At 36.5% G+C, this 18,787-nt stretch overlaps 1 protein-coding gene across 2 annotated transcripts in view; it reads left to right on the top strand.

The window, feature by feature from the left end:
* The first annotated feature begins 9,573 nt into the window (after positions 1-9,573).
* The window catches only part of LOC140228046 (septin-2B-like), a 28,671-nt gene continuing 19,457 nt past the window's right edge, over positions 9,574-18,787 (top strand). Inside the window, exons 1-2 of one of the 2 annotated variants that reach the window (XM_072308446.1) lie at positions 9,574-9,610; positions 9,748-9,761. In XM_072308446.1, coding sequence (XP_072164547.1) covers positions 9,601-9,610; positions 9,748-9,761 — 24 coding nt within the window. In that variant the 5' untranslated portion in view covers positions 9,574-9,600. Of the gene's footprint in view, positions 9,611-9,747; positions 9,762-9,872; positions 9,940-18,787 lie in introns of those variants that run through there. The other variant, XM_072308445.1, reaches the window with a different exon arrangement.

Genomic DNA, 18,787 nt, shown 5'->3' on the forward strand with positions numbered 1-18,787 from the left:
GTCCAGCAAATGTAAATATAGATTGTGTAAACATAGTTCTAGTTAAAGGCAGATGGAATTCATCAGAGTGACGAGTCGGATATTTATGGAACGAGCGGTTTCTCACAAACGTACTGGTGAAAACAGTCGGTAACAAATTATTAGAGCGTTTATACATAAATTGGCCAAGACAATAATAATAAATATCGGTTATCTTTAAGATTTTGTTTTCAGAAAATAAAACATCGGTGTGAGCTCTCCAAGATACATGACAAATTATTCGAAGAGCTTTTTTCTGGAGACGGGACAGTCTGTCGAGATAGGTTGGATGTATGTTCCCCCAAGCTATGATACCGTAATTAAAATAAGGTAAAATTAAAGCTGAATATAACATTAAAAGGGTGGGAGTAGGGAAATAATATTTAACTCTATTAATAACACCAATATTTTGAGATATTATGTGACAAATTCTATCAATATGTGACTTCCAAGAAAGTTTATTATCAATAATCAAACCTAAAAAGTTCATCGATGAAACTTCATCTATAATTATATTCCACATACTAAGAATCTTGCTATAGGATTGGTCAAGAGCTGATCACGTGATAAAGCGTAGTTTTGCCCATCACAGATCACATCACCTGAGAAGAAAAGTTCGTTACACTCTATGATGATAGTCATTTTGTTTCGCTGATCTCTTAGTCCCAAAGAGGGGAAAATCTCTTTGCTTAGTCCACACACGCGTGATATAACTTACAATTTTGAGTACTCACGTGCGAAATGAAAGTGCGTTGCACTGTGGTCTATCATTTGACCTGGGTCAAGTGATAGACCACAGTGCAACGCACTTTTATTTCGGTGCCACGCGCGGGGCGCGGAGCAAATGCTTTGTCGTTTTGTCATCTACGCGCATACGTCATAAAGTAAACTACGTAGCCTAAGACAGCTAAAACGGTTTCAGATGTGGAATAAAATGGGAATATCTAGGACCCTAGATGTGGAATATAAACCAAATAATCAACTTTTAGTTTCAGGCAATGAGACAAACTATCACTTCCTCGGCGATCTGAATGTGTACGCTATCTTTCCTCAGCTGCGCTTCGGAAAGATAGCTACATCCAGATCGCCTCAGAAGTGATAGTTTGTCCCATCACCTTCACCAACGTTGATTTTTGCTTATTATATCATCTATTTTTATATTATTGGGGAGACTATTCAAAATATTACTAAATAATATACACTTAGTTTCAAGAAGATTTTAAGACAACTTATTCGACCTTATCCAACATAACATTCTTTTTAATTCAGAATTTAACAAATCCGCCAAAATGTAAGGATCTGAATGAGAAAGAAAAACATTTGAGTCATCAGCAAACAGTACAAAATATAAAATATTAGAAGCATTTGTTATATCATTTATATACAAAATGAACAAAAGAGGTCCCAGTAAACTACCCTGAGGAACACCACAGTTGACAGATTGTTTGCAGGAGTTTTGACCAGATAAAGAAAAGTACTGTTTACGATCTGAAAGGTAACTCCTGAACCACTCCAAGGCCTTACCACGTATACCATAGTGACATGATTTATGACGTAATATTTTAATATGATCAATGGTATCGAAGGCCTTGGAGAGGTCCAGGAAGACACCCACTGTGTGATGAGCCCTATCTACTGCTTTGGCTACTTTTTCAATAAAGGAGAGAATTGCTTGAGAAGTGCTATGTCCTTTACGGAAACCGAATTGTGAATCGGATATAACATCATAAAAATCAAGAAATTTAAGGAGTCTAGAATAAACGACTTTTTCTAACAATTTTGAAAACGATGACAACAATAAAATTGGTCTATAATTATTAATATCTTCCTTGTTACCTTTCTTAAATATTGGAATTACTTTGGCAACTTTCATTCGTAACGGAACAATACCATTACTTAACAACAATTAAAAATATTAGTTAAGGGTTCAACACTACTCTCATATATACTTTTCAAAATGACATTATCGTTACAATCAGGTCCCGAACTTCTTTTACTTTCCCAACTCATAATGATATCTTTTACCTCATAACTAATAATCGGATAAAAAAGAATGAATTTGGATTGGGTGACTGACGAAATTCATAAAATTTCTTTTTGACATGTAGGAATTTTATTGGCAAGATCATGTCCAATCTGAGAAAAATAAAGGTTAAATGCATCTGCAATCGACGCAGGGTCTGTTATTTCCTTATCATGAGAAACAACTCTTGTTATACAGGATTTATCATTTTCTTTATTTATAGCACTGTTTATTATTTTCCAAATCTTATTCACGTCATGCTTAAAAAAAGATATCTGATCCGCGTAATACTTCTTTTTTTCATAACGCAATATTCTTGTAAGAGTATTTTATACGTAGTATATTTACAGTGAGATTGTTCGGTGCGTTTGATTTTATCTGCATAATACAAATTATTTTTTCGATTTTTAGATCGTAAAAGAGATTTTGTTGTCCATGGTGATCTGTAGGATACTTTTTGCATTTACGTTTAACTTCAACCAAAGGAACTCTATTTTTCTAAATGAGAATTCAAAATATTCATAAAAACATCAAATGATAGATCCGTATCATGAGTGCCCCACTTCTCCCCAAGTTTCTTCATTCAAACTATTCTTCAAATTCTGTAAATTATCCGGTGTAACTTTTTTGAAAACTTCTCTAATGGGACTGATTGGTTTCGTGGTGACTGGGATGGATGTGAAAATTAGGAAGTGGTCTATAATTTATATCGGATAAAATAATATTCGATTTAGGGGTGGGCGTAACATTACAAAATATATCATCAATAAGAGAAGCTGTATTATTTGTTACTCGGGTGGGTTTAGTAATAAGTGGTAAAAAGGGAGCTGAAAACATACTATCAAGTAAATTCTGAGAAGCATTTTGCTGTGTGACATTTAAGAATATCTATATTGAAGTCGCCCATAATAAAACATTCTTTATTAACAAAGATTGGGTTATGGATGAGATCCTGTAAAGCTTCTAAGAATAATGCACTGCTGGAGTTTGGAGGTCTGTATATCAATGTAATCAAAATATTCCTAAACTTTGGGATATCTATTTCAACAACCAAAGATTCTATAGTTTCATTCATTCGTACAAAATAATCCAAAATGTTGTTTAATATAAAATGCAACCCCTCCTCCTACCTTGTTAGTTCTATTATTTGTAATAAAATCGTAACTAAATTTCAAAATGAAATGAATTAAGATCCCCAACAATCAATTAAGTGCATTACTCAATCATAACTTATACGATCTGCTACGTCCGGCCGTATCATTAACATAGCCTAGTGATTACTAGTACATGAGTCACGACGATGAGTATGAGTTGAAATCAATTCTCTCCCACTGATCTATGTATACCTCCATAGAAGCCAGCTAGTGGTCTCTTCGATAAAGAGAGAGAGAGAGAGATTTATGGTTGATCGAAAGTTATACTCGATTTTATAGTTGGGCAATATAATTGATAAGGATCAATCAACTCGATCTCTCTTGATAAAACAGGGCCCAGCACATAAGGCTTTCACATGGTGCCCGTTCATGTCTTCGATGTTGGTGCACTGTATGTGGATTTCACTTCTTGAGTGAAAAGTGATACAAAATCTCCCTCGCCTGCACGGGAGGGGGATACTCCTACCCTAACCTCTTTGTCCATCTCTCAGTAGGCTTGGTAGACCTATATCAAGGCGGGAGGAACCGCGGGGGGGGGGGGGGGGGGGTCTCGGGTCTCGGACTCCCACCCCACTTTTTTCACCATACAAAGGAATACATAAGGTGTCACCACTTTGGTACCCGCCCCCTCTTTTTACCCCGGAAGTGCGTTAGTGGCACTAGAAAGAATAGATAGAAACCTTCAAGTGTGAGCGCGGTAAGGCTTTGTTTTTGCGCTGAAGACCTTTTTGTTTTGTTTTTGTTTTTGTTTTTGTTTTTTGGTTTGCTTGTCAGCTGAAGAAACCCGGAAGTGGTACCCGATGTTGCGCTGAAGGGCCTTTTTTTTTGTTTTTTTTTGTTTGTTTGTTTGTTTGTTTTGCTTGTTAGCTCATGAAACCCGGAAGTGCCCCCTCCCCACTTTTGACAACGTTGCGCCGGCATAGCACACAGTGAAAGCACAGACCCAGAAAAAGAGGTCATATGTGTCATAGATACATTAGCTATTTTAATTGTCCTCGAATATTATTTTTTCTCACTTTTGGATTGACAATTTTCTAAATATTCCCCCGACGTGTTCACCAGATCGTTGGATTTCAATTTTAAAAATGCAAAATTTCCCTCCCTCGCCTCGGATTGGAATACCCCATCCCAACCCCCCCCCCCCTTCTGTCCATCTCCGTAATAGGCCTACACAGCGAAAACGCAGACACGAAAAGAGAAGGTGATAGATTCCATATGAGGTAGGCCTACCTGACTTGTCCTTTAATCTTAATTTTTCTTGCATATTCATTGACAATAAACAGTGAGTAACCATATCTTTAGATTTCACTTTTGTAAGAATGCAAAATATCCCTCGTCAGTGTGTGGGAGGCCACTAGGGGATACCCCTTCGAGGCTCCGACATCCTCCCCCTCTCCGCCGCTTCCTCCGTGGCACTGAGTGTTCACCTCAAACATTTAGCATATGACCTATACACATGTACGGACTCCACGTCTCTTTGTTCTGAATTACAATAGATAATAAACTGGTAATTATGTATTTGTTCACTGTATTGTGAGCATGTGATTGCGTAATATTGTCTATTGTCTTAAATGTTTTTTGATATGTAATTGGAATTCATGCAGTGATGAGGTGTATGTATAACGTAGTTATCCCTTTATAAATACCAACAGAAAGAATTTCCTATATGGACAATAAAATGAATCTGAATCTGAATCTGAATCTGAATAAATATTCTTGATATCTTTATGTCATTCCTATTGACTATTATACTCATTGATACTGTGCATTCCATTCACTTGAATGTATAAAACAAAACATGACATCTCATTTCTTTTGCTGCGACGTAACGCATATCCAAAACACTCACACACACACACACACACACACACACACACACACACACACACACACACACACACACACACACACAACACACACACACACACCGCGACAGGAAAATGCAGATCAAGTGTTAATGTAATTTCGTCTACTCTTGATACTGTGCATTCCATTCACTTTAATGTATAAAACAAAACATGACATCTCATTTCTTTTGCTGCGACGTAACGCATATCCAAAACACTCACACACACACACACACACACACACACACACACAAACACACACACACACACCGCGACAGTAAAATGCAGATCAAGTGGGAATGTAATTTCGTCTACTCTTGATATAAGTTTAATGAATAGAATAAAATCCAAAAACAGAATGAGCCCGCTAATGGTTACACAAGGATCACTGGACCACTGCACGTGTCTCTATAATTATTATTGTAGAAAAGATGCCAGTGCCTAGGTTTGAAAAAAAAAATCAAACAAACAAATAAAAATGGACGAGGTATAGAATGGAAGAGGAATGATGGGAACAAAAGCTAGCATGTAATTATAGGCCTGTATGAACCTTGAAATCCAAAATGTGACAGAAACCATTTTTAGTTCTGAGGAAAGCAAAGCAAAACTGAAACCGATGAAGACCTATTGGAGTCCATGTGGATCTATAACATAAAAGTTACAGCTTTCTGGAACTAATCTAGCGTGACGAGCAGCTGACTAAAATATCATGTGCCGTGGTTGCGGTGTCTGTTCCGGAACACATCGATGCAGGTAGTCCATCACAACAGCGTCTTCAAAATATCTTAATTCTGGACCAGTCTGTAAAAGTTAGTCTGAAAAGAAAATGCAGAATTTTACAGTGAAAATTGTATCAAAAATGGATAAAAATTAGGGTGTTAAGAAATGTTACAGATTGGTTAATGTTTTCAAAACAGCTATCGAGCAGTTATAAGGGTCTATGTACAAGCTGATTAATTAATTAATTCATTCATTCTTTCATGTCACAAAAATTGAATAAGTCATACATATCAAAATGCATGATAAAAGATAAGTTTAAAACATATTGTATATATACGGACATAATGATGGGGAGGAATGCCAAAAAGCAATGCTTGTATAGGGTGCATCCTCCCTCCCCCCCCCCCCCACATAACACAACAATTATTATGTTTAGGCCTACTGTAATATACAAGAAGTGGAATTACAAAACAAACTAAAATAAAAAATATTATGGAAACCTAACAAACCTGAAACAAACACCACGAATCCCTACACTATAAGTCGCTGTCATGCAGTGTAAGAGAAAAGGAAGAGAGAAAGAGAGAGAGAGAGAGAGAGGGGGGGGTTGTTTAAACTGATTACGTGGTGTGAAGATGATGGAGTGGTAATGAATGGTTGGAGCCGCTCAGCAACAATTGCTTGCTTTTAAGAGAAAATAAATGTGGATATTCCGGTTCTTTTGCAACCATTAAAGGATCAAGACAATTTTACAATTTCATGATGTTATGTTTATAAAACATTAATTTTGGTGATAAGACTTAAAGGGGATGACTAGTAACTGATCAGTGGGAATCAGTGGGAATGCTGGGGGATGATTGTTCCAATCCTTGTGGGATTCATTTAAGAGTACATTATGTATCTATTGTTGTGTATAAAAAAAATATTTGCTTCAGAATTATCTCATATTCAAGTAATGTGCAGTTTAATGTTTCCAGGTTAGCATGCCTGTACAGTGACAGGGCGACTAAACTGCACATTACTTGAATATGAGACCATTCTGAAGCATATAATTTTCACACAACAATAGATACATAATGTACTCTTAAATGAATCCCACAAGGATTGGAACAATCATCCCCCAGCATTCCCACTGATTCCCGCTGATCAGTTACTAGCCATCCCCTTTAAATAGATTTTGTCAATAATCAAAAAAAAAAATCAGATTATTTTTGAAAGATGATGATGATGATGATGATGATGATGTCACCTCACAATTTGTTATTAATTACAGGTGAGAAAAAAAGAACCCTGCCGGAAATAAAACTTTCCTGCTGTAAAAGTGTGAAACATAATAAATATGTCACTCCTGGATAAATAATTTCAAAGTAATGATTAGTCAGATACATTAAGATATGAGACTGTGACAAAATTGCGTTTGAACAAAATAAAAACACCCGAAATTTTCAAGATTTTACATGTACATAATTGCAAGTTGTGAGGCGATGTCATGACATTATCAACTCATCATTTGCATATCTATTATGACTTTCCAGGAACTGTCTTGTGAAAATTAGCGAAACTTCACAGAATTTCGTAACTTCCTTAATTTTTATCCAATTTTAATGAAACTTTCACCGTTGTCAATGTATAATTTAGGGCCTGCTATATATTCTTTTCAGACTAACTTTTAACTGGTCCAGAATTGTCAATCAAAGATTCTATTACCCAAATTACTTTAATCAAACAAAGAAGCATATTAGACCTATATAGATCTATATAAGAAAATCAAAATGTGGACCTAATGCAAGCAAAAGTATAGTGGTTAGCTTTATTATGAGCAAAACAAGATGGGGGAAAGCATTTGGTAAGATATTTACAAAGAAAAAACAAACAAACAAAACAATCAGAATTGTGCATCTGAGAAAATAGTCACAATGTCAATTTCCAGGAAAAAAAAAAAGATAGATGGAGTGTTGTATTTTCATGTCATTATGCGTATGTGAGTTAGGAAAAGTTTATAGAAAGATGTGCTCTCATTGATATTACAATACACTGCCAGGTGAAGCAGAGCAAAATTATATCTTCAATTCAATTCAATTCAATTCAATTCAATTCAGTTCAATTCAATTCAATTCAATTCATTTATTTTTCATTCTTCTTTTTTTTCAAAAAAACATAACGTATAATAAATTTGGAATTACATCATAAACATAAACATTCAACTTTGCAAAAGATAAATGATACAGATAAACAAAAGAATGCATACTGGCAAAAAAGTACAAAGTTATGCTTTAGTTGAGGGGAAAAAAAGAATTGAGAGGTCCACTAAAAAGCAAGCTTGTATGTTGTGAACCACTCAAAAAATGAACAAACTTATGAATTACTTATTTACAAATGAAGAGTTTGTTTGCAAAAACCGATAAGTCCATATTTGTCAAATGGAGATATTTGCGATTAAAGGTCAAGAAAAATAAAGAGAATAATAAGAAAAGTTTCGCTTCTTTTGACCATAACTTCAAAAATGTACCTTTATATGTAGTGACCAATATATCATTTAAAAGGTATTATTTTGTACTTAATGACAGAGACCGTACTTCAAAATCTTAAAAAATGGACTTATCGGTTTTTGCAAACAAACTCTTCAAATACTTAGCACAGATATAATTTACGACAGAACGGAACAAGACGGGAGAAATACAAAAGACATGACACGACTTGACAAAAAAAGACGGAAAGAATGGAGGGAGAGAAAGGGAAAAAAAGAGAATGCCTACACGCTGAACTAGGGAAATGGAACAGGGGTGATTGAGAATGTGCTTCAGAGGGCTGGTACTGGACGCAGCTTTGCAAGGATTTGATGACTATTACATAATAATCCATGTAATCCATTACGTAATAATGAAGTCAGTGATCGAAAGATTGGTGGATGGATGATGAACCCTGGGGTTGATGAGATCTAACTAATAAAGAAATATATCAGAGAGGATTAATAGAAATGATTTCAACTTGTGTTTAAAAGAATGAAAAGAAGGGGAATTTTTTATTTCACAGCTTAATGAATTCCAAAATCTAGGACCGGTGTATATTGTACTCTGAGCTAATAAAGTTCTCAGGAGAGGCAAATGAAACTCATTAGATTGCCTAGTGGGATAATTATGAAAAAACATAATCTTAAAGATCTTAAAGAAAATCTTAAAGATGACAAAAAAAGAGACGGTCGACAATCAATCATTAAATTGATTAACCAATCTATTGATAAATCAATGGGTCAATTAATTATCTCAAGGTGTGCATATAGGCCTACTCGTGATAACCACTGATCTCTACAGGAAATAGAGATAAGTTGTTATTATCCGCGTTCAGTGTGTGTGTGCACCTGTGTCTGCCTGTTTGTCTGTTACTGGGTCGATGTTAGATTTCATTCCGTTCGTGTGGCCAGAACGAAGGTTAGCCGGGTAGTACTTCGATACAGCTGAGATCTGAGGACTTACTCTTCGTATACAACATTGTAGATAATCACTCAAATTTTGCCTCATTCTTCAGTAATTACTTATTGGGTCTATAAATAAACGCAAAACTGTCGAGTTCGACAATTTCATCAATGACTGCAGAATTCCCGCGATGAAAAAACAAACAAACATTATGGTTGTGGATATAGTTGTCGGAAGGAGGTTTAATTATTTTACTTAATTTTGACGAGTTAGTAACGCATTACCCTGGTGTATGTTTATTTTCCCCGTCTAAAATGGGTTATTATGAGAGCCCAAAACTTTCTTTTGTTATTTGGTGGTATGGCGAGGGCGTGGCAGCTGCTTCGTGGTGGCGCTATCCACAATCACACGCTGTAAGATTCAAGATGGCGGCAGGTACGATCTTTCGTTCTTGAGAAATACTCTGTTGAAAATCGTCTTTAAATGCGAGTCGTTTGCAGTGAGACTGTCGTTTTAGATAAGCTTGATGCCTCATGTACTAATATGACGTTCTTTTTGTCTTCTATTTTCAGACTCCAGATCTACGGTAAGTGATTTACTTGCGGCGTTTCAGTTCTTCACCGGTATAACTGCTACTCGCCTTGGTCTCCACTCCAGTATCGCACACAAGTCTATGGACATGACGGGTGAAGTGTTGCTTGTTGGGGTTATGTATGGGGCAGACGTCCAGTAAAAGTGAGATCTCGAGCTGTCAGCGAGCTCGAGTAAGCCGGCAGTCAAGGCGGCACACGAACTTCCGCTAGTGTAGATAGTCGTGGGTGGCTACTCGACTCGCTGTGGATTGGAATGAACGATCCGAATGAGAGTATAGGTCTCCATGCTACATTTCAGGTCATTTGTAATTGTATAGTTCAACACACAATAAAAATTAATCTTTTCTGTAGTGTTACTGACGTGACGTGACTGGTCGACATGGTCTGACTAAGTTTGTGACATTGTGTCGTTGTGACGTACGCTGCCGTAGTATGATATTATGTGGTATCTGTTTTGATAACCGGAAGCTAAAAATCAATGTTCAAAAAAAAAAAAAAAAGAAAAAGAAAAGGATAAATGGGTAATTTACTACTACTAGTTCTAGACCTAGTTTAACATTGTTAATGTGTGCTGTATTTACAAATTCCAATGTCATATGCTGGGTAAAATAGTATGGTAGCCCTACTACATATCGACCACCCTTATTGAAACCGACCGCGTATAATTCGCGCACTGAACACTTAGTACGCACTTCTCTGCGCGCAAAGCACATAAAAATGGATTGGCTTTGAATGTAGATTAGGATGGTGTGGGAAAACGCGATAATTCACTGTTCATTAATGGTTTTAATCAAGGACAAAATTTCGAATGAATTTTTTCACCGAATCGTAATGACAGCACAATGTAATGTCTATGGAAGTTTCTAAAAGGCTTCTAAAAAGCTTCGTACAACACGGTGTTCAATACAACTCAGTTTACGTGCATTGTCAATGCAAAATCAGCAGTCGATCCTAAAAACGCGATTTACCGCGGGGAGCTGAAACGAGGCCACGCAAGTTCGTCGGCGATATTTTTGCACTGAAACTTCGAATCGAAAAGGGAACAACGGCATTTGATAGAGCTGGATTTTCTCAATCACGTAGGTCAAGTTTTTTACGTGAATTTCAGTGTTAAATATTCTTATAAAGCAAATAAACATTAGGCGGTCGATTAGTAGTAGGTCCAACCCTACTCTGTTTGCGACAGACTTTGTACAGATTTACAGGGTGCCTACTGGTACTAGTATTTGTTCAGGGGCCATTTCATTCATCAATGAAAAGGCCCATTCAGGATCAGGTGTCACTTCCCATAGTTATAACACTTGCAAGTAAACTCCTGCCTGTGTGTTTTAAAGTGGGACTGGTAATAAGCACACATGATGTTCATTAGCTGTTTTATTGATGAATGAAAGTGCTCCTACCTAGATCAGAAATAGGCACCTTGCCGCAAACTGGGGTGATTACTCTAGATCTAGATCTACTGGTTTTGCTATTTGCTTGCTACTCCTTGCATGCATACTGCTGAAATTAGCCAGCGACTTTACATGAATTGCCATGTTGTAGACCTAGTATGCATATAATATTATATTTGCTTCTGATAATCTATTATTATAACACTCCTAATCTGTTTGGACGAATGCAACAATTTCCCCTCTGTAGGTTATAAGTTTGTTTTTGGTGTGTTTTTTCCCCTTTCTCTGTCTCTTGTTACGTAGACTGAGATTGAAGGAGGCAAACACATAACAACCCACCAAGGGGAAATTGTCAGAATTGTTCAACAGTTGAGGAGCTGTGCAGCTGGCTAAGTTTAATGGAACATATGCATACGCTTGCATACTATGTAAATGTATACAGGAAGTGCCTGGTAGTACATTATTTTTAGTGAGCGAGTGGCAAGTCCATTAACAATGCAATTTTTCTGTGTGCATTGGGCAATAATAATGACATTTGTTTGTTATTTTTTTTTTTTTTTTTAATAGTAGTGGCCAAAGTTGGATCATCAGTATGCCATTGAAAGACTGAAACTTGTGTCAATACTAGTCTGTAACCTAGAATATTGATACTTTGTAAGTTTTAAGTGTCATTTTAAAGTCCTAACTATATGCAGCCTAAACCCTTGGATTGCCAAATGCAGTAGTCAGAGTGTACGGACAAGCTACTGAGCTATGATCCGTGACTGTTTGGCCGCCACTTATCACGTAACTTCAGTTTTATTAGTGTTCATATGGTTGTTTGGTTAGAACCAATGATGGTTGATTAGATAGATCAGTGTTTACAGTTCTGAAGTAAAGATGTAATACATACACTACAGTGATGCACTGGTGTAAACCTGATATCTTGATTCTCTTTCATCATAGATAGCCTGGATAGTGGTTAGAACAAGAGGTTACCACCGTACCAGTAGTTAAAGTATTACCATGTAAAGTACATGTTCATGTTTATTTGTTTGCTGATCATGACACAACAAATTTCAAGCATGTTACTTCCAATAGTGATGCTGCTTCTTTGCAAAAAGATCTTGAATGTCTCATTTCCTGGTCAGATAAGTGGCTTCTCGGGTTCCATTCGGAAAAGTGCTGTGTTCTTACAGTTGGCAGTCGAGAAAAGTGGCATGATTATGCGATGAATATTGGAAATTTTGTGTATTTTACTTCTCACATGTAGGCTCATGTCAGGACTTGGGAGTGGTGGTTGATAACCTTCTAAACTTTTTTTTTGATCTGAATTTCCAGGCACAAATTAATAAAACTAAAAGATTAATGAAATTTCAAGAAGAACATTTGTACATTTACACAAGGATAACTTGTTCTTGTGTAAAGCGGTTGTAAGACTTAACTTAGAATATGCCCATGCAGTATGGAGTTCTCATTTGAAAAACAAAACAAAACAAAACATGTATTAGTTTTAGAAAATGTTCAAAGGAGAGCCACAAAACTGGTACTAGTACCTGAAACAAGAGCTCTCTCTTACGAGTAGAGGTTGATTCATTTTGAACTCCCAAGTTTGACTTATTGCCGGGCGAGAGGTGATATGATTGAAGCATTCAAGCTCTTTCATAAATATGATCAAAAAGTATTTCCTGATTTAGGTCTGATTAAAAAGAAGGCACAAGCGGGCATGGTAAAAAGTTGTATGATTTTAAATCACGTACCACTACAAGGAAAAAAAAATATTGTCCTATAGTGCGCAATACAAAACTCTGGAATAGTTTAGCATAAAAACTTAATTAGATGCACCCGGTTTCTACAGCTTTGAAATTGGTTTAGATAAGTTTTAGAATGACGAACCTATCAAGTTTTAAGTTTGACACCACCCCACCTGGCCATGGCCCAGTCCAATTCAGGCAGGACCAAATCTGGATCTGAATATAAGAGGCTTAAAGGTAGGGAATCCCATTTGCATGCCTTAAATGAAGAGTTGTATAAATACAGTGGTATGGTGAAGAGAGTATCATTTTAGAAACTCCCATAAAGTATTGAAAGTGTAAGGTAACATTTAGTACATTTTTATTGACCGTTAGATTTTGAATTGAATTTTTTTCGGGGCTCACCGTAAATTCCAGTACATTACTAGGCTACCTTTGCAGACCCATGCACTGCATGTGTGTCCATCATGTATATTTTGTGAATAAAGTTCATCAAAACTTACAAACATTACATTCTTGCCACACACTCTATATGTTATTACATCAGCTCTTATTCTTTTAGATTTGTGTTTATAGATAAAAAGTACAGAAGACTACAACAAAAAGGCTTAAGTGTGGCTGACACACAGAACTACTGAGCAGTTGAGTTTTGTGCATTATTCAAATTGTAGATAACTGTTGACTTCCAAATTTCTAAGCAGTGGCCTAAACAAGTCCCCTGAGGTTCATATTTAATGTTTTGCTGCATTTTGGGAGGTCTGTAAAAGGTATCCCCTACCTTTAAAACCTGCATTTAGAATCATCATGTAGTAAACCATAGAGTGTACTAGGAATTGGATTGCGTGTTGAAGGGTTAAGATGATTAGGTGATCCGAGTATCCTCTCGGATCACCTTCTGTATCTGTACGGATTCTTTCTTCTTCTTTATTTCTTTATTTCTCCGCAAAAGTTGTGCAGAGGTTAGCTCAGAAAGTCCGCTGCCTATCAATTTCAAAATTATACCATGCATGCATCATGTCCCAAAGACGGCAAATCTAATGTATCATTGTGATCAGTCGACCGTGACGTCACTATGACGTCATTATGTGAAAACACATTCTCAATCATATCTCATTAATGGAATGAAGTTTTTCAATGAAATTTACGTCACATATATTTCAAGTTATGCGCATTCTATTCATGTTCTCAAAATTCATATTTTCTCTTAAAACGTGCGCGTACGCGCGCGTTGAAATATTTGTATGCTCCAATCGAGCTCAAAATTTTTTTTGCACACGTTTCAGACCATTTGGAGCATTTTTTGAAAAATTGAAAAAATCGGACGGACGCGTACGCGCGCGCGCATATACGCACGCACAGCTCATATGCAATTGAAATTTCAAGTTTTTTCACTTTGATCGGATGTCTGAAATGTCAAGGAATACTTATACCAAGTTTCAAGTCAATCCGACTCAATATGACGTCATACGGGCCCGTCAAAGTTGAAATTCCGCGCGCGCGTCAATGGCGATATACAGTGCAACAATGCCAAAAAACCGCCAATTTTAAATCCGATTTTACTCGTCAGGATGAACGGTGACCCCCCATTTTCTTTACGTATTTTGAAAGCTGATGAGTTGCACATGTTATTTCATGGGGCGGCAATGCTGGCAAAATGATTAAAAGATATCAAATTTCTTAATAACGTAAAAAAAGTAAGTTTTCAAAATGACGTCATCAAATTTCAAGTTTACTCGAGCGTATCTCACTTATCCTTTGCCAATTTTCACCCAGTTTTCAGTATGTTGTAGCTTATTGAATTTACTTTCATATTTTTAATTACAAAATTTTGATTGGATGACGTCATCACCTCATAAAAATGGATTGAAAGTATCCTTGTAAAATTTGACCAGTTTACGTGTTATCTCTATGGGAGTGCAGTTTTTCTGGAAATGAAAACTGACCTGACGGTCTTTATCGAGCACTAGCTCACTTACCCTTCGGTAAATTTCGCCCAGATTTTAATATGTTGTAGCTGAGGCTTTGCGCTAGCGTAAGTGTGCCCTTAGTTTTTTTCATACGATGTCGGGATCACGTCAAAAATTTTGGTTGAATTTCAGGCTTATCTTCAATGTATTGAGATATTTCTTTCTTTCTGCAACTTTCTTTGCAATAACTCAAGAAAAACGGCCTCTATCACTTCCATATTTTGCACATGTTTAGTTCATGTCACGTAAATTATTTCATAAAATAACAACTTCTTGATCGGACACCATCTTGGGTATGTAAATTAGGGTCAAAGGTCATAAGTGTTTCATCCTGTATCTTAGTGAATACATGTCCTATCTTTCCCATATTTTGCACACGCAAAGACCATGTTACACGGATCATTTCACAAAATAACTACTTTTTACTCAGATGCCATCTTGTCTGTGCAAATTGAGGTCAAAGGGCATATGTACTTTTTGTACCTTCGTCATGACGTGTTATCTCTATGGGAGGGAATTTTTTTAAATGTGAAAATTGACATGATTGTCTTTATCGAGCACTAGCTCACTTACCCCTAAGTGAATTTCTCCCAGATTTTAATATGTTGTAGCTGAGACTTTGCGCTATCGTTAAGTTGCCCATGGTTTTTTCATACAATGTCGGGAACACGATAAAAAACTTGGTTGAAATTAAAGCTTATCTTCTATGTATTGAGATATTTCTTTTTTTTTCTACAACTTTCTTTGCTATAACTCAAGAAAAACACGCCCTATCACCCCCATATTTTGCACATGTTTAGTTCATGTCACGTAAATTATTTCATAAAATAACAACTACTAGATCGGACAACATTTTGGGTATGTAAATTAGGGTCAAAGGTCATAAATGTTTCATCTTGTATCTTGGTGAATACCTGTCCTATCTTTCCCATATTTTTCACACGTATAGACGATGTTGCGAGAATCATTTCACAAAATAACCACTATTTCATCAGCAATCTTGGGAGTGCAAAGGTGGGTCAAAGGTCATATGTACTTGTTGCTGTTTCTTCGTTATAGTGTATACAGAATTTGGTACCAAACATGGCAGATATGACTCTCTTTGCTAAGTGAGAATTCAAACATCACACGGCCAATGTCTCTAAACACATGACACATGACACTTGTATGGTCATGCCTATTGCGATCAGGACTCGAATCATTGATTAAAAAAAAATCGGATCACCTTAATTTGTCAGTGATGACAAATTACAATCTCTAGTTCATATTATGCTTGTCAAACTGTGAGAATATAATGTAGATTGGATTTCATGCACAAGTTAAAGGTCAAGTTTATCTTTGGGAGCAGTGATTTCAAAAATGTTCAAGATATCACATTTGATGCATATGTGTAGGTCTGTTGTATCATAAAACATCCTACCATATGAAATATTTGCAATAAAACCTAAAATATAAGGAGATATCGGGTTTTTCTCAATAAACCGTAACTGTATACGGTTCAGTCTGGAAACATTTTTATTATAACTATTGTTCACATTTGGTGTATTTAACAACACTTAACATCGATTATATGGATTCAAATTTTGACAGTGGTTGTTTCTATCCCTAACTTACATTTTAGAACTATTTTAAGCACTAATGCTGGGTTTTTGTTTCATCTGCAAATGGTAAATTATGCCTTTAACATCCTGGAACCCTTATATTCAAGGCCATAACTCAGCTGTCTGAACGTCTGCCCAATAAATACATCAGGGTCAAATATTAGGAGAGATATTTTACCAAAGTAAATGTTATTGTTGTTTGTTTGCTGAAGTCTTTGAGGGATACCAGCACATTTTCCAGTCAGCCAGTGGAGTTAGATTACCGGTACCTTTGTTTCTTATGGCATCAAACTGTGCGGTTTGGAAAAGCTGTTTGTTTTATATGGTGACACACTTAGCATTCAGTGTCAGCTGCAACTTTGTTTTATTTGTTTCTCCTCCCCACCCCCTTTCTCAAGTTAGAATTATAATTTATGTCCAGAGCTGTTGAAACCATACCATTAAAATCTGTGTTGTAGTAAAACCAGCCCCTTCTCAATGGGTTGACATTGATAATGAAATGGGGAGGGGGGGGGGATGTGTTGAGCGAAAGAGATAGAGAGGATTGGATGTGTCTTTTAATTTGCTCTGAAATTTTGATTATGTAATGCACAGTTATTCTGTCATTGACAAATATCTATTTTCTCTTAGATATCTAGGCAAATATTGTACAAAATTACTAAAACTGGCTGTGTACAAAAGTGTATGATGTTACACAATAGAAACTTTTGATAGGGGTGTGGGTATTTATGTTGGACTCTGGAACCAAGTGCAATTAATGCAGGAAAAGGAAAGTATATCAAAGAATATCAGAGGAGTAACTTGATATTTCTCCTCTAGCAGTTTCTTGTGCACACCTTGTTTGCATTCATGCTATCAACTATTGTGTGATATTGATATTGCATTGAAAACTTGTCTGACTTAAGCATGTATATCCTGTTCCTTTTGATATCAATATTGAACTATAATTGAGGTTGGAGGGTACGTGCATGACAGAGAATCATTGTTGGTGATTCTGCAGGCAAAAAACACTCCACTGACTACTAGTGTTCTGTATGAGATCAGGGCCTTGTAGCAAGTCATTTAGATATTTTACAGGGTTGAAAGCTTGATGCTGTGTTAACTTTTCAGATGTCATTCATATTTCTATGTAGAGTAATACACTTTATCCTATTATACACTTTATCCTATTATTCTATGTAGAGTAATACACTTAACAATTGTGAATTGTGGAATGTATCAGTTTGAGGTGAATGCGACTAGTCTTTAGAACTCTAGTCTATAGATATTATTATATACCTCATAGATATCAGGGGTTGCACTTAACTTTTTTTTTTAACTAGCCAGGCGGACTACTTAGAATCAATTTTGACACTGAAGCAATATTTTGGCTAGCCAGACGGACTAGTAACTTCAGAATTTTATAATTTTTAGCTAATCCGACGTGATTTTGGGTGGCCAATGGCCAGCGGACCATCGCCAATTTCGGACCCTGCATATATAGATTCCTCTCATCTGATTGGTTAAAAGTGGAGTCATGAAAATATCTGTGCCCCATTTTTTATCAAAATGACGTCATGATTTACTGTGCTCGGGGCATAGAATCAACTGTGCCCTGTAAATAGGTTTGGAGACAGTCGCAACCCCGTACACATAGATCACTCATATGTACGCACCAATGATACGACCGCCGCGCTGTCGATCAGCGTTGATTACGAGTGCTGTAAAAGAGACTAGAATCTATATTTTCGGTATCTATATTTCGGAATCTATATTTTCGGTATATAAAACAAATAATGACAGCTTGATATTCGGGGCACAGTTAAAATTATGTAGGCCCTCGGTGATGTGAAAACCATAACTATGCCCTCAGCTTCGCTTCGGGCATAGTTCTGGTTTTCACATCACCTTGGGCCCATAATTTTAACTGTGCCCCTCATAGCAGTCACTATTTGTATACTATACCTATGTTGTATTGTGGAAGTGACTAGTTCATGCATATTTGTCTGTTCAGGCCCTCTGGATAATGGAATAATTGTTTTCTTTGGGCGGCATGACATCCGATATTATTCCAAAGAAATTGCTTGCAATCACATTGTGACTATTGCAAACTATCACAACTGCATGGGATGGAGTGCTCTTGTAGTACCATGGAACAATACAGCCTTAACAGCCGGCTTGAAATCTGACCCCTTGAGGTTGCTTACAAATGTACTCCTCTTTGATCAAAGTTGTGAGTCATCCAAATTCTCTTGGCATGCATCCTTGATGAATTAAAGGAAATGCTACTATATCAAGAAGAGAGAAGAGAGAAAACTGTCTACCCCTATGCAAATGGAGACACAACA

Source organism: Diadema setosum, chromosome 4 (genome assembly GCF_964275005.1).
Source record: "Diadema setosum chromosome 4, eeDiaSeto1, whole genome shotgun sequence".
In the NCBI taxonomy this organism is placed as follows: Eukaryota; Metazoa; Echinodermata; class Echinoidea; order Diadematoida; family Diadematidae; genus Diadema; species Diadema setosum.